This window comes from Garra rufa, chromosome 5, assembly GCF_049309525.1.
Source record: "Garra rufa chromosome 5, GarRuf1.0, whole genome shotgun sequence".
Taxonomy (NCBI): Eukaryota; Metazoa; Chordata; class Actinopteri; order Cypriniformes; family Cyprinidae; genus Garra; species Garra rufa.
Window position 1 is genome coordinate 27,243,859 of NC_133365.1, and position 17,212 is coordinate 27,261,070.

A 17,212-nucleotide genomic window follows, 5' to 3' on the forward strand; every position below is an offset into this window, starting at 1 on the left:
TTCCTCCAGTCTTAAGAGTCACATGATTCTTCAGAAATCATTCAGTATGCTGATTTGCTGCTCAAGAAACATCCTTTTATTATTATCAATGTTGAAATCAGTTGTGCTGTTTATTATTTTTGTGAAAGCCGTCGTACTATTTTTTTCCTATTATTATAATAATGAAAGAAAAGTTCAAATAAGCAGCTTTGATTTGAAATTTGATTAATTTCCTATTAATCACTACCTACAGTTTGAGGGTTTTCATCAGTAGTGTCTTTAGGATGCTTAAAAAAATCTTGAGTCTTTGTGTGAATGCGTGAAACCAAAATAATGAATTCACTGCTTATGATAGACCGTTTGTGAAAATGAGTGGAACATGAATAATACCAGTAGCAATATGTGTTTGTTTTTGTGTGTTTGTTTCTGGCAGACTCCAGAGAAGCGTAGTCATAATGGATACACCAACCTGCCTGATGTGGTTCAGCCGTCCCACTCTCCCACAGACTCTGCCTCCCACTCTTCCCCTGGGAAAGACTCTGCCTATGATGTGAGCTCTCAGCCCACCTAACTTTGAAAGCTTCATTTTCTCCACCATACATTATTTCATCATATTGTCTTTCTTTGTTTATTCAAGTCATTAACAAATGTATTGCACCATGTGTGTAGTTGATTGGTTAACTCAGATCATGCAATCAATTTTAGTATCAGTCCAGGGGATTGGTGAAGGCCTCTGGAAAGTCCTCTTTTACTACCTTTGTGGACCTTGGAATGTACCAACCATCAGGGGGCACAGGCGATAACATGTCTGTTGGAGGTATGGTATTAAATTGTCTGACAGTTACTAGGTATTTGTTTAGCATACAAATACATTAAATGGTTTATAGTCTTTTACTCTAACCAAGACTACATTTATTTAATCAATTATATATTAAAAACAGTAATATTTTGAAATAATATTACAATTTAAAATAACTGCTTTTGATTTTACTGTTTTAAAATTTAATTTACTGCTGTGATGGCAAAGCCGAATGTTCATCAGCCATTACTCCAGTCTTCAGCATCACATGATGCTTCAGAAATCATTCTAATATGGTCATGTTTTTTTAATAAACAAAGTACACTTAATAAGTGTACTTGAGAAACAAGCCAAACATTTTTTTTTTTTTTGCAGTGATCTGTGATCATTGATTTATTATTGTAAAGGTACTGCTGATAAGTGACTCAGTCACTCACTGCTGTGTTTCTCTGTTTTTTGCTTTGTGGGTGTTGTAGGTCTGGGCTCTCGTTTTGAGCAGCTGAAGCTGGAGGTGAGGAAAGGCTCCATGGTCAATGTGAATCCCACCAACACTCGTCCAGTTAGTGACACTCCTGAAATCCGAAAATACAAGAAGAGATTCAACTCTGAGATCCTCTGTGCTGCTCTCTGGGGTAAGAGCTGAACAAGAGCAGGCTGTGTAGGTGTGAGTGTATGAGCTTGCCCATGTTAGTGATACTAGCTACATTTTTCATGACGGTATCTCAGATGACTTTTCTAACAATTGGTGGTGTCGTGTGACAAAACACGTCAGATTATATAGTAGATGAGTAGATGAGTTCAGTGCCACCTTAAGGCATCACAGGTGTATATGACTTTCTTCTTTTAGTCGAATTCAATTGGAATTATTGTAAAAAAAAAAAAAAAAATCCTGCCTTTTCCAAGCTTTATAATGGCAGTGGGCCGGTGTTTCTGTTTAACGATCCAAAAGAAGTCCAATAATGTGCAACCATCCATAATAAAAAGTGCTCTACAGAGCTCCAGGGGGTGAATAAAGGCCTCCTGTACCGAATCGATGTGTTTTTGTAAAAAAAAAAGAAATATTCATGTTTAAAATGTAATAATTACTTTTCTCTAGCTTGCGCTAACTGTCGTATGCAGAAGCCGTTCCAGGCGGATGACGTAGGAGCTATATCTGTTGCATATTCGCAGATGAGAAGTGACAAACAAGGAAGCACAGAGCAGAGAGCAAAACAAAATAATGGTCACAAATTGAAGTAAAAAAAAAAAGGATTTATAAAGAAAAATGTTGGAGGATTTCGATATATGCTAAAGTAAAAACTTTGCTCCTGTAAACAAACGTTGGTTTTCACGAGATCAGCCACGCATGTGCTACGCATACGTATACGCATACTTGAGGGTGAGTAAATAATGGGCTAATTTTCTTTTTTTGGGTGAACTAACCCTTTAAGCTAACACACAAAGCAGAAACATGACTAACTTAGCCCATCAAGAGCACTTCCCTAAAATTTTCAAGTAGCATTGGGCCATTTTGGGTAATTTTAGCTCATTTGTTTCTGTGAGTGGTGCAATTTGATAAAAAAAATATATATATTCCTTTAAGCCATCCAAAATCTTATATCACAATATGAGAAAGTTTATTTTACGGTAATGCTATATATCACAATATAGTTATTTTTGCTTTAAATAAGGTCTCTGTTATATAAAACCAAAGAAATTTCATAATCTTGTCATCAATGTCAATATCACAAAAGAAATTATACTAACCTAAATGTAAAAAAAAAAAAGCCTCAAGCTTACTGAAGACAAGTGAATAGTCAGCGAATAAATAAAAAACTAATTACAAGCAAAAGTTACAAAAGTTATTTAGTCAAGAGCAGTAAGAGATTTTCTTTCTTCTGTTGTTTGTTGATTAACATGAATGACAGACAGCAGAGTATTAGACAGCTGTCACTTTAAGAGCTGCCCAGGTCCATTATACTGTTACACGTGTTTTCTTTCTCAACTGTTTGCTTTCACTTAAGACCTAAATTACTATGTTGCGAGAATACTAGCAGAGATGGACATTTTGATATATACAAGTGTGTATTTAATCGTTTAAGGCCTAAAAAAGTGGCAAAAAATTTCGGCCAAATAACCATTCAGTACTCCCGTGCTCTATGAACACTGTCTTCATATGCACTTGGATCTCTGACAGTGCTCAGAACATAGCGAAGCAAGTTATGTTTTGCTGTTGATTGTGTTTTAATTGCTTACAATCACTTGTTTTTAACCTGCAATGGTTAAAACGCACGCAAACGATACATTTTCGTGCCTACATAGCCCAGAAACGTCATATGAGCGTGTAACAGCGATAGAGACGAAAGTCCAAAATCTCTCCTGGCTGACAATTTTCTACTGGTTAATTGCCCACCCCTACATCAAGCATTTTACATGTTATTTTGGTTATTATATGAAATGTGTGAAATTTGGCGCACTGATAAGTAGGGCTGGGCGGTATACCTTTTCATACCGAATACCGGTGTTTTTTTTTTTAATGATATTCATTTTTCATATACCCCAATACCGGTGAGTGTATGCGTACAAAGCGCTGGGAACAAGTATGTTGACGCAAACAGAAACCGCAGCTTGCATGTGCTTGTCTGAAGCAACACATCTGCGGTGTGAACGTATTTCAGTATATCTGAGAAAGACCCAGGGTTAGCGATTTGCAAAACTTGTAATGCCGAAATTTCAAGAGGGGGTGTGTCTGCAGTGATGAGAGCAGAGATCGGCGCATTGCGTGCAGACAGATGTAGCTTTCAGTGAGAGAAAAACAATGGCTTTACGTTATATGTATTTTTATTAATATTTATGTTTTAAACCATGGAGGTGAGCCAATGGATATCACACTTGCAACGTGGAAACTGATCAATATGTTAAAGTGAAAGTAAAAACTGACTTTCAGCATCTGATGTGCATTCTTTCAGACAATGAGAGACGATTATACTTCATATGCTGATATTAATTAAGTCCCTTAATATTTTTCTTGTGCCTCGAACATGGTGGGAAAAAAAAATAAAAGAAACGTATTTTGTGTAAGGGTTGTTTTTGAAAGTCTTAAATAAAGCTCTTAATTTTCATTGATGACTGCAGTGTTATTAGGGGGTTATGAAAGTCATAATTATGATTTCAGGTGGTCTTAAATGTGGGGACTGAAAGGCAAGAATTGCGATGAAACTTCAAAAGGCTATCCATTGAATAAATATGAGCGCTGCACGTTTCAAAATCATTTGTTGCGCTGCTTTGTGTACTACCATTCTGAAAGCGCCTCCTGCTGGAAGAGAAAAGCGTAGACTTGTAAATGTGAACTCATGGATCCACAAGATAATGTGTTATAAAAATTTAAACAATTTAAACAAAGGCAGTAAAATATATGTATATGCTATTTAAGTAATATAATACTTGATTGATAATAATTGTTTAAATGGATATAGTTGATTTATTCTTTGAAACTTTAATATTAATTTATGCAATTGCAATGCCTTGATTCTAGTAAGATTTAGTACACAGTCATAGCCATAAATGCAATGGTACTAATAATTGGCATAATTCTTTCGGTTTTCGGTTTCGGCCAAGAATTTTCATTTCGGTGCATCACTACATCAAATGTAAATGTGGTCAGGCTAAAGTTGTAGCCGCAGGAGGCAACACAAACAATTTGCTTCACCACCTCCGCCACAAACATGTCCTGGAATATGAAGAATGCACAATAAAGTGTTGTGTATTTTGACTGCAAGTCATGAATTCTGATTTCTTCACCTCATTACAATTATGAGTGCCACTGTCACTTCTTTGTGAACAGCAGCATTTTGTGAGACCAATCAAACCCGGGTTAATGCTAGTCCGGTCAGTCTAAGCCAATATACTGCAGTAATTGTTCTCTTATTTATTAGGAAATGTGGTTAACACCTAGTCATGCATGGGGAAAAAAATACCGTCATATACCGTGATACCGTATAATTTTGAAAAATACCGTGATATAAATTTTTGGTCATACCGCCCAGCTCTACTGATAAGAGCAGGTCTCAATGTCACTGGTTTTAATTTTAGTCTCTCAAACTGTCTAGTACCACAGCGCATCAACTGTTCAAAATCTTTTTTTTTTTTTTTTTTTTTTTTTTTGCACATTTTAGCTAAACAAGTTTGAGCAAGTGTCCTAGAAACAAAACCTTTTCCTCTGATTCACTGGGCCATACCAGTGCAGCAAGTGATTTCCCTTTAGAATTTTCTCCTTTTCAAACTCGTCTTGCTGTCATCAGCTTGTCACTTGGCAGTCAAGTTATTTAAAGCATTTGGCACCATATGAATTGAGACAGGATGTGTGGCTTTATCTGTGCTACGCTTTGATGTACTGTGCACTGACATGAACTTTCTATTGTCATTGCCTTAATTCCCTGAACGTTCAAGACTAGTTTGGTGGCAGTGCCACCCTCTGGTCAAAGTGCATAAAATATGAGCAAAAAGCATTGTAGATGTAGAATAACGTGATGTAAGGCCATGTTTTGTAGCTCTGAACTGTTTCCAAGTTTCACCATACAGCTTTTTGCCATTTTAAACAGTGTAAGTTTTTTTTTTTCTTTTTTTTCTGCTACTCCTACAGAGAAGCCTGGAGCTTGACAAACTTTATTTTCAGAATAGCTTCCCTAACACTGTGTTTATGTTAAATTGTGAGGCTGTTTGTGTGTGTTATAACAGTGTTTGTTCTGTCAGGTGTGAATCTGCTGGTGGGGACAGAAAACGGTCTGAAGCTGCTGGATCGAAGCGGCCAGGGAAAAGTTTATCCACTGATCAACTCGCGCAGGTTTCAGCAGATGGATGTTTTGGAGGGACTGAACCTCCTCATCACTATATCAGGTTACACACTGGCCTGTTCATCACTTTACACATACACATATTTGTCTACTCATCACATCAGGACATATGGATGCATGCAAGTACATCTTCATTTTCAGGCTCTTCATGTTTTGTATCTCTCTCTCAGGCAAGAAGAATAAGGTGCGTGTGTATTATCTGGCCTGGCTGAGGAATAAAATCCTCCATAATGACCCAGAGGTGGAAAAGAAACAGGGCTGGACCACTGTAGGAGAAATGGAGGGCTGTGTGCACTACAAAGTTGGTAAGTGTGCTTAATTATGCGCAAAGAAAAGGCCACAAGAAAAGTGGTGAAAGTATGTGCTACAGAAGACCAATTACTTTGACTTTTGCCTCTAATTGTTAATGTACTTCATGTCCTATATCGCCTTTGCTGTGAAAGATTTTGTTTATTTTCCCAGTGAAATATGAAAGGATTAAGTTTCTGGTTATCGCTCTGAAGAATGCGGTGGAGGTTTACGCCTGGGCTCCCAAACCTTACCACAAATTCATGGCCTTCAAGGTAGAGACATGAGTTGGATTGTTTTATTTATTATGTACACAGTTCACATGGGGTTTACTGGGTATTGGGTCAGTATGTTTTTTTGAAGAAATTAATACTTTTGTTCAGAAAGGATGCATTAAATGAAGTGTGACAGTAAAAATATTTAAAATGTTAAAAAGAGTTCTATTTTAGATAAATGCTGTTTTAACTTTCTATTCATCAAAAAATTCTGAAAAAATGTTAAGCAGCACAGCTGTTTTATTTATTTATTTTTTTACATTGATAAAAAGAAATGTTTCTTGAGCAATAATTCAGCATTTTAGAATGATTTCTAAAAAAGTGTGTGATACTGGAGTAATTGCTGAAGCATTTCATTTAAGTTTTGCCATCACAGGAATATGTTACATTTCAAAATACACTATCAGTCAAAATTTTTTGAACGGTAAGACTTTTTATGTTTTTTAGTCTCTTTTGCTCACCAAACCTGCATTTATTTGATTCGAAAATACAGCAAAAGCAGATGCTAAAAATTCAGCTTTGAAGTCACAGGAATAAATTACATTTTAATATATATTTAAATAGAAAACAGTTATTTTAAATAGTGAAACTATTTCAAAATTGTACTGTTTTTGCTGTACTTTGGATCAAATTAATGCAGGCTTGGTGAGCAGAAGATACTTCTTAAAAAAAAAAAAAAAAAAATACTGTTCAAAAACTTTTGACTGGTAGTGTAGTGTTAGTAATAAATCGTTATACTCTTATGTTGTAAGTTCTAGGAAGTAAACAAATACTAAATTATCTGAGAGAAGTATGCTTCTTTACATCACTTCTGTGCTATAGTTTCATGTTGTTTTGTTTTTGCATGTCTCAGTCATTTGGAGACCTGCCACATAGGCCTCTATTGGTTGACCTCACTGTAGAAGAGGGTCAAAGGTTAAAGGTCATCTATGGGTCAAGTGCTGGCTTCCATGCCATTGATGTTGACTCTGGAAACAACTATGACATCTACATTCCTGTACATGTGAGTTCTGCTGTCATGTAAAAAAAAAAAATTCACAAGAATACACTAAATCACATGGGGGTGATCAGTAATTTGTGGGTTAATTGGAAAATGAAGAGAAAAGTTTTATGGTCCCTTCAAAAAGATAGATCTTCTTTGACCTCTTTTTCTCTCTTTCACTCCCTCTTGCTCTCTGCACATCTGTCTGTCACTGTAGATCCAGTCACAGGTGACTCCTCACGCCATCGTATTCCTGCCCAATTCAGATGGGATGGAGATGCTGTTGTGTTATGAGGATGAGGGTGTTTACGTCAACACGTACGGACGCATCATTAAAGATGTGGTGCTGCAGTGGGGAGAAATGCCTACATCTGTGGGTCAGTACACAGCCAGGTGTTACCCAGGAGAGGATTGTGTTGTTGCAGAAGATGTTTTTGTTGCAGATGTGTCATAGAGACCGTTTTAATGAAGTGAATGATAAAATATTTTTGTGTCTTTGTGTTTGTGTTTTGTGTGTAGCCCACATTTGTTCTAATCAGATTATGGGCTGGGGAGAGAAAGCCATTGAGATCCGTTCTGTTGAGACGGGACATCTGGATGGAGTCTTCATGCACAAGAGAGCTCAGAGGCTTAAGTTCCTGTGTGAAAGAAACGACAAGGTGATACATTTTCACACATATATACATGGCACTTTACACAAATGGGGCCCCTTTTCTTTTTCAAAAGAAAAGTAGATACTAGAGTGGATACTTTTTGCAATTCTGCTGACAAAATATTGGACTTAATACAGTTTAAACTGTATTTAAATGTGTATTTTAAAAAAAGGTAACATGATCAAGTGGATGAGCTTGATAAACACTACAGTTTACATTACAATTACGTTTACATTTATTCATCTTGCAAATGCTTTTATCCAAAGCGACTTCAGTTGCATTCAAAGAGCACATGTATATATTTTATCAGTACATTCATTCCCTGGAAATTTTAACCTGTGACCTTTGGTAACTAGTGCCACGCTCTAGTATTTGAGCTAAAGGAAAGAAAGATTGAGAAAATGGAATGTGATTCTCCTGTATAGAACAAATTATGTTACTTAAAGGGATAGCTCACCAAAAAATAAAAGTTCTGTCATTAATTACTTAGCTTCATGTCGTTCCAAACCCATAAGATATTCATTCATCTTTGGATGAATTAAGATATTCTTGATGAAACTCACATGTTCAAAGTCCAAAAATGTAGTAAGAACATTGATAAAATGTGACATTAGTGGTTTAACTGAAATTTTACTGAAAGTTACAAGAATACTTTTTGTGTGCAAAGAAAAGGAAAAAAAAACATAACCAAAAATATAACCAAACAAAAATGAACCAGTGTTAATTTTGACAGCATATTTTGATTTAGTCTTAGTCATAGTCTTCTGACTAAAATGGCATTTCATTTTAGTCATGTTTTAGTCATCTGAATTGTTTTAGTTTGTCTAATTTTAGTCGACTAAATATCATAAGATTTTAGTCAACTAGATTTAATAGGCTAAAATCAAGTGGGTTTGGTTACAGTGTAATGCATTTATTAAGCATTTCTCTACAATTTCCAAACTCATTATATTGGTTTGATATTAAAGTTTTATCATGAAAGACAGATTTAACTGCTGTGACACTCAGCATGCCTTTATATTAAAATCAAATGAAATCACTTCTCATAAAGAAACCAAAACATGGTCTTCTTTTCAATGAAATACCAATGGTTATATAGGCTAACTATGCATTCTTTATCGTTCAAATGTAAGCATCTAACCTCCTAACCATGTAGCAGATCATCCCTCCCTAACATTTTCATCTCACTTTTATTCGTTGATGAAAAGTTAATAGATTTTTGTTATAGTTTTTGTCATTCAAAATGAGTTTTATTTCGTTGTCTCATTTCATTGACAAATAATTTTTCATCATAATTTTCATCAACAACATTTTTTCACTGACGAAAATGAGACAATAACGAAACAAAAACTCGTTTTGAGTGCAAAAACTATGACTAAAATCTAAACTAATAAAAACAAGACGAAAATGTTAGGTATGGGCCGATTTAGGAAGAGAAGAGAAGTTTTCTCAGTGCCTCTCACACAGCGCACAAGTAAGTTACTCTTTGCCTCTCATTAATAGAGAAATACACAAAAAAATATTCAGTTTTGTTAAGTATTCACGTAAACAAAGGGACAACAGTAATATTTATTAGTCTGTAGCATGTTCTTGTTTCTTTAAGATAAGTGGTTTAATTTAATTTTAATATAAAGACATGTTGCGTGTCACAGCAGTTAAATCTGTGTCTATCATGATAAAACCTTAATTTCAAACCTACATTTTGTAAAGTTTGGTAATTTTAGAGAAATGTTTAATAAATGTTTTACTCTGTAACTAAGCCCATGTAGATTTAGTCGACTAAAACTAAAAACAATTCAGATTACTAAAATATGACTAAAACGAAATGGCATTTTAGTCAAAAGACTATGACTAAAACAAAATCAAAATTTGCTGTCAAAATGAACACTGCTATGCAGGGTGAAAAAATAGATTTCATCAAAAATATCTTAATTTGTGTTCAGAAGATGAACAAAGGCCGTATGGATTTGAAATGACAATTGTTAACAGAATTTGAATTTTTGGGTGAACTATGGCTTGAAAGGGTGTCACAATTTTAAGCAATGTTAGATTTTTTGTAATAAAGCGAAATAATACACTAATAAGGTTAGAATGGGGTAAATGTTACATTTTGGTCTTAAGTAAAAAATAATCAAAAGTATTTTAGAAATTATATTTACTATCAATTCAACAGAATTACACAGAAAAATGATCTCATCCATTTTACCTGTAATCATGTACTTTAGGGTTGGGCGATGTCGACCAATTTGGCATCTTACGATGTCTAAAGTGAAACATCGCGATGGGGGGGGGGGGGGTGAGGGATTTTTGTTGTTAAATAATTGATTCATAACAAATTAATTAATTAATCGTTTCCACCAGTGCTTAATTTGAGCCGGATTTTTAAAGATCCGGCATTAACAAGTGTATTAGATCGTGATAGTGTGTGCATGCATACGAGACTGGTTTATGTAGATGTATTTGGAGGATGTGTGTTGATCCTTAACATATTTTCGACCAGTCAGCTTTTTTAAGTTCAAAATCGCTCTCATTGATTGCTTACTGCTTAACCCACTCTCTCTAATGAGCAGCGGAATGTTTAGAGAGAAAGTGTAATATCGGAAATAACACCAAGTCAAGCGAAATATAATTATGTATTAACATTATAAACACTATAAACATAGCTATAAGTTAGTTACCCTGACTTCAAAACGAATCATTTAAATGTAACGGTATTCAGAACAGAACAGGAATGAAACAAAATATATAAAGTTAAGAAACCAAAACAAAGCGAAACTAAAAATACCAGGCGTTGGGCTCACGTACCTCTGTAATTCGACACAAATCCAAGTGTTTCCATATTCCCAGTGTATTTGAATGATAAACTGTTATTTATAATGTATACTAGGCTTTGTATTGTACGTTCGTATTTCGATGGAAAAAATATATTCTCTTGCTTTTTGTTCCAAGCTCTGTTCGTTATGGTAAAACCATGAAAAAGGCATATTTGGTGTAGTTTATTTAATCTAATTTAATTAAAATTATTTTGATTTTTTTTTCTGCTGTTTTTGTATGCCTCGTTTATTAATGTAAACAAACTAGTTCGCGTAATTCGTTTGGAGTTCACTGTAATTTGTATTTGGCAATATAGTGTGATTAAGTGTGTGTTTTTTGCGATGGCATTGCCTATCGACCCAACCCTAATGTACTTATATGTTTGTTGTTTTTTCTTTTAGGTGTTTTTTGCATCAGTGCGCTCTGGTGGCAGCAGTCAAGTCTACTTTATGACCCTCAACAGAAACTGCATTATGAACTGGTGAAAGAGCTGCCACATGAACATAGATTCTGCTGTGTGCACACTTACAAACACTGAAGAGATAGTCCTCACACCACAACATCCACATACACTTTCACACTGTAAATACAGACAAACACAGACACTCCTGCACAAACTTACAGATAGAGCCCACACACAGTTATTTACTTCACATCTTCCTGAAGACACTCCTTCACCATTCTCCTGTGATCTCTGAGCCAACTGTACAAGGCGTGCGTGTGTCTGCCGTGAGCGCGCTGCTGACCTCCGACAGAGCAATGTTGTGTTCATCCGATTCCACATGGGTTAGCTTTCAGCTCACTGGGGGCCAACATTCCTCACCGCTAATATTTCTGACCTTTTTAGGACCAGACAAAAAGACTAATTGTACATTATTCTACTAGAAATATGTGTAAACTAGGAGAATTGTGACGCGGCGCGCGTGTTTGAGAGACTTCATAAGCTACTTCGAGCAGCAGAAACAACTTGAAACTGCAGTGGTGCGAGGTGGTACTGCAACATCTGTAATTTTCCATTTCCACTGTATAGTGTAGTAGTCGTTCGTTCTTGGTCGCATTCAGAGTTTCAGATAAAAGTGATATGTTTTCTTTCAAGTAGAAGTTTAGAAACTGATTTAAAAATATGAGTTTTAACCTATTCCGAGACGGCTTCCCTTCCGAGCGAGGGAAGGTTTTTCGCTTTCTTGATGTATAAACAATAATAATCTGACGCCTGTGTCACCAAACTGTTTGTTCGATGGAAACGGTGGTGGGCGCTTACCGAGCAGAATCCAGCTTTTCCACTAGTCAGCTGGTGAGACCAAGTCACCCACAATAGAGCAACAGTCTCTGGTTTCGCTTTTCAAAGCACTTTTTTTTCCTTTCTATGTGGGAAGTATCATCATATCTACTACAGTTTGATATTCTCTGTACGTAAACGTATTTGGTATTACTCCTACTTTTATTATCTGCTGTTCTATAGCTGTTCTATTGCAATACGTGCTGTGTGCTCGTTCTTGTTCGAAGTTTTACAAGGAAGTTTCTCTGATTTTTAGACAGGAAGATAGAGTTGCTCCGGATGTGATTGAAATGCTTTTTTGGCAGCATAAACGTATAGTTCAGTTGTCAAAATGTAAATTGTACATAGCAGCCATGATCGTATTTAGACATGATTTTTTTTAGGAGTTCAATCACTACTGCTTTCATAACAGAGTCATGTGTTTGTGCTGTCAAAATTGCTTGATTGCTTATGGAAGGTGTAGTTTTTTCATCAGGGAAGTGTGCATTTGATCAGACTTTTTCGTTGATTATTTAGACCCCACTATTTTTTAGCAACACAGACGTCATGTTTTAGACAAAGACAAAGGGTGGATTGGAGCAAGAATATTCTTTTGTGCAAACGTGTGATTGTGTATGAGTGAGTACAAGTGGGAAATATTAATCAGTAACATACAGTAGGATCAGTATAAAGCAATAGTTTAAGGATTATTGACGGGTTTGTGCCTGGTGTTACTGTCTCCAGCTCTGCAATACTAGACCAGAGATTTTGTTCTCAAGCTTTTCCCTCATTTCCACGCAGATGATCTAGATTTGCAACAGTATTCACCTAAAAACAACACCTTAACAATCTAGTATTTTCTCTTTCCCTATTTAATGAATGCTGCTTTTACAAAATGTTTGTGAACACTAATCACAGAACAGAATATTTAACGCACTTTGTCCCTAACACTATAGCACTGATTTGTACAGTAGCTTGTGGCGGTACAATCATCCTCGGTTACCTAATAGCCCCTCCCACTGGACATATTGGCTGCTGTCGCACAGTCTAGACGAGCACTAAACACAGATGACACACTCAGTAAGTCATTATTAAAATATGGCGGCGCAACACTTCAGACAAATAATAGTTGCGTTAGTCGGTACCGTGCCATTATGACAGATTTTGCTTCGTTTGTGCCCCTCATCCTTCCTTTCTATCTCTTGCTATAGAACTTAAGCATTTTCTTGCTTAGTAAATCAAACTGCCATGTTTACTGAAATAACAGTGCCTTGGATTGGGGTTGGGTGCAGTTGCTTGATTGTGTGCATGTGTGTGTGGGAGAGCGTCGAGCATGTGATCGTTTTAATAAGAACCGAAGTTCAGGGAAGAGAACAGTCCAGTGCGCAGTTTAGGGGTCTCGTGCCAACAAAGTGCACTTAAACTGACAATAGCCAGAGCACCAAGACAGGCTCCCCTCACTCTGTTTTAGCACAAAAGCCATGCCATAAAGAGTCCAGTCCTCCGGTTTGAAGGCAGTGCAGTGTTTAGATGTTTATTTACCACCACGTTACAGTCCCAACGCCCTACGGTTACAAGACGAGCTCTTTGTTCTGGAGTGCGTGATGCTTGTAGCTCGTATATCAGTGGCTCTATCATTTTGCCAAACAGGGAAAGCCTCTGGTTTTCATGCCGGAGGTTCACAAAAGGTTCGGGTTGTCATGGTGAGGAGCTGCTCGCATGCGTGTGATGTAACAGTCCCTAGCATTCCCAAGAGCTCTTGGAATTTGGTGAGATTTTGCCTTTATGCTTTAATGTGTATAACAGAATTTATGTTTTTATAGCAGAATTATGACAAAATTAAAGAGAGAGGAAATATGCTTTATAAATTAGATAAAGAGTTTATATTAAGATTACCATGGCTTGTCAGAATGATGAAAATGGAGGAAAAATATATAACCCCTGAATTCCTTTTTTTTACCTAGATGTGAATTTATATATATAAAAAACAAAAAAACAAATTAACCTTATGAATAGTTCTGAATAAATGAATGCATTGATATAGAGCTTTTTTCTGGCTTAAAAATAATCATTTGAGCACAAAGCTTCTCCCCGTTGAGCTGTACATACGGCTGTACGTTCGGTTAGACTCGTCTCTCTCCCCTCTTTTTCCCAGCGAGTGTTATAAAAGCGAGCGTGTGGGTGTGCGACTGTGCATGTGTGAATAGGAGAGCTATTTTTGATCCGCGTGTGTGCTGTTCATTATTCCCTCAGAGGAAAGAGAGCGGGGGGAGAAAAGACGAGACCAGTCGACAGCGTTCGAGGACCGGTATGGTCAAACATACATACATCATCACTGGAGTCGTGTTTGTAAATGCCACTGATGACCAATTGAACATTTTAGTCTTTCTATAGCAGCTGACCACAGGTCAGGGGTTGTTTTGAAGGTACACACGTTGTTGGCTTTATTTTGGACGTTATTGAATGTAATCAGTTTGTTTTATTCTGGTGTATTAAACTGATATGTTGGATTGAAGGCTTGTATTAGTTTTCATGGTTTAGGTGCACATGTGAAGATGATATTTTACACTCCATCCCCCAGATTTGAACAAATGTTTATCATGACTCTTTTATATCCAACGAGATAACCAGTCGGTCTTTAAAAAGCTAGACTAGGTCACGTGTAGCGGTCTTGGAGAGATGCGGAGCTGTCTGGTTTTCGTTTTAAGGCCTTTACTGCTGTGTTTGAGGTATTTATCTACTCTACATGCTATTAGCACTATGCTAACAAGTGGCATTTCTCTTGTCGTTCTCTAGTAATAAAGTTAATCCCTTAGCTGATTTTTTTGTAAGTATTTACTACTCCAAAGAAAAAAAACGTTCATGATTTGTAGTTCTTTTATGTTGTGCTTTTGGTTCAATCACATAGCAGTAGCCAGGAGAGGTTAAAAAAAGGTTGTTTTTGGAGGTCTTGATAAAGTTGATCCTCTGTGATGGGTTGATTATCATTCTTTTCATTTACTTTTTAAAAGTTTTTATGTTTCAAAAAAAAGTAGATGTTTCAGACATATTTTTAGTGTTTCTGTTTAGGAGAGGGAATGCTTCAGATGATTTTAAGTCTTAAAGGTTGAATGCATTCACAAGTCTGTAATGTCTCAATACAGCATTATTTGAAAATTAAAAATAACTTGATCTCTGTTAAAATGGTGGAACTCTTTATTCCTTCAAGCTTGTTTTATTAGATCATCTTATTAGCTCATGCTCATATACTTTTATGCCATGTTAGATAATTGTCAATTAGAGGAAATCAAGTATTTACCATAAACACACTATTAATGAATACTGTTTCCTGCGACTAAAACAGGAACCATAAAAAGTGGTTCTCAACAAGTTCCTAAATGGGTTGTAGTAGATATCAGAGAACAAAATTTTTTAAATGTTTTTCGATGTTAAAGGATTAGTTCACTTCCAGAATGAAAAATTTACTCACCTGCATGTCATCCACAATGTTCTTGAGTCGAAAAGAAAGGTTTTTGAGGAAAACATTCCAGATTTTTCCCCATATAGTGCACTCAGGGTTCGCACAAGGTGCTTAAAGTGCTTGAAGTACTTGAATTTGACTTTTTGAAATTTAAGGTCTAGAAAACCCTTGAAAATAGCAATATTCCTGAAGAGGTACTTGAAAAGTGCTTTAAGACAAACTATCTATAAAATAGCCGTTTAATTTTTTTCAATTAGCACATATCTTTTAATGCAAAATAAAAGAAATAATACTTTTTCTCTTATTTCAGTTAATGTCATAAAACCAGCAAGCTAAGTCAGTAGTAGTACTGACGTAAACATGGCTGAATGCGCGAAAAGAGCATCAGATGAACCAAATCAATTGAGTCATTAACGCTGGGTCCGCTCCGATTGATTCAAACTCATGACTTCATTAATTTTAAGCGATTCACTAGCAAAATAATCCGTTTTAGATCGGGACTTCGGAACGGGTTCGCAAATCATTTAACTTAGAGTGTGTTTACACTTGTCATGTTTGGTTCGATTAAAACAAACTCTGGTGCGATTACTTAGGTTCATTTCAGTAAATGTGAATGCTGCCATCCGAACCCTGGTGTGCACCAAACAAGTGGACCGAGGCTGCTAAAAAGAACTCTGGTGCGGTTCGAATTTAATATGAATGCAACAAGGACCAAATAATTCTAAACGAACCAAAAACAGGAAGTAATGACAAGATGTGACGCTATGCGACATGATTTCACGAAGGGAACAAGCGGTGTATCCAAAATAGGATGAGCAGAGGGCAAACGTGAAGCAACAATGAGGTAAAGTGCCTTTTTTGAGCTCTTTGTGAGTTTGTCACTATACGCCACTCAACCCAACCAATCAGATTATAATCATATCACTCTGCCTTTAGGTTCGCTGTCAAAAATGTCGGTGTGAACACTAAGTGGACCAGGACCAAATGTATCATTTTCCTTTTTGGTACGGACCAAATGAACCAAATGAAATGAACTACAAGTGTGAACACACCCTTAGATTGGGACTTCAAATTTCATATCGCAAATCATTTGATTAAAAATGTAACTTTGGTGTGAGTTTGCAAATCATTTGATTCAGTTCGGGACATCAGAGCGCGTATGGCGGATCATTTGTTTCCAATCCAGATTTGCGGAGTGGTTTTAACAGTAGAAAACATCAAGTGATTAAGGCAGTACAAAAAGAAAGTATACATGACTACATATCCCTTAAGAAAATTAACTGGGGTTTTACTATAGTAAAAGTGTAGAATACTCTGTAATGCTTTAGTAGTAATACTTTGCATGTGCTTCACTTTGTTTGCCATTGTTTTATTAGTATATTTTTATTTATCTATTTATCTTTTTTAGAATTTGAAAAAGAAGACATTGTTTGATAAGTGAGATCTCCGGTTTAAGTCAGTCCTTAAAAGAGTAGTGGTTGATTTCATTTTACAGTATCTGTCCGAACCCTGTGGACTTCAGTGGGAGCCAATGGGTTGAAGGTCCAAATTGCAGTTTCAGTGCAGCTTCAAAGGGCTCTACATGATCCCAGCCAAGAAATAAGTGTCCTATCTAGCAAACTGATCCGCCATTTTCTAAAAAAACAAAAACACAAATTGTGTACTTTTTAACTACGAATGCTCACCTTCATGCATTACGTAGTCATGTTGAAAAGGTCACTCGTGGCGGAGCTGCATTAAAACTGCAATTTGGTCCTCCATTCCGTTGGCTCCCATTTAAGTCCACTATATGCAGAAAAATCCTGGGATTAAATTAAATAGAGCAAAACCGCTAACATTTAATTTGAATGACAACCGTTGCGGAGTCAGAAG

The 17,212-nt window shown here is 36.2% G+C and overlaps 1 protein-coding gene across 1 annotated transcript in view; it reads left to right on the top strand.

The window, feature by feature from the left end:
- Positions 1-15,063, top strand: part of mink1 (misshapen-like kinase 1) — a 53,288-nt gene extending 38,225 nt beyond the window's left edge. Inside the window, exons 21-30 of the mRNA XM_073840033.1 lie at positions 413-529; positions 685-796; positions 1,255-1,410; positions 5,510-5,653; positions 5,781-5,915; positions 6,073-6,173; positions 7,027-7,176; positions 7,373-7,532; positions 7,675-7,814; positions 11,024-15,063. Coding sequence (XP_073696134.1) covers positions 413-529; positions 685-796; positions 1,255-1,410; positions 5,510-5,653; positions 5,781-5,915; positions 6,073-6,173; positions 7,027-7,176; positions 7,373-7,532; positions 7,675-7,814; positions 11,024-11,107 — 1,299 coding nt within the window. The 3' untranslated portion in view covers positions 11,108-15,063. The remainder of the gene's footprint in view (positions 1-412; positions 530-684; positions 797-1,254; positions 1,411-5,509; positions 5,654-5,780; positions 5,916-6,072; positions 6,174-7,026; positions 7,177-7,372; positions 7,533-7,674; positions 7,815-11,023) is intronic.
- The last annotated feature ends 2,149 nt before the right edge of the window (positions 15,064-17,212 follow it).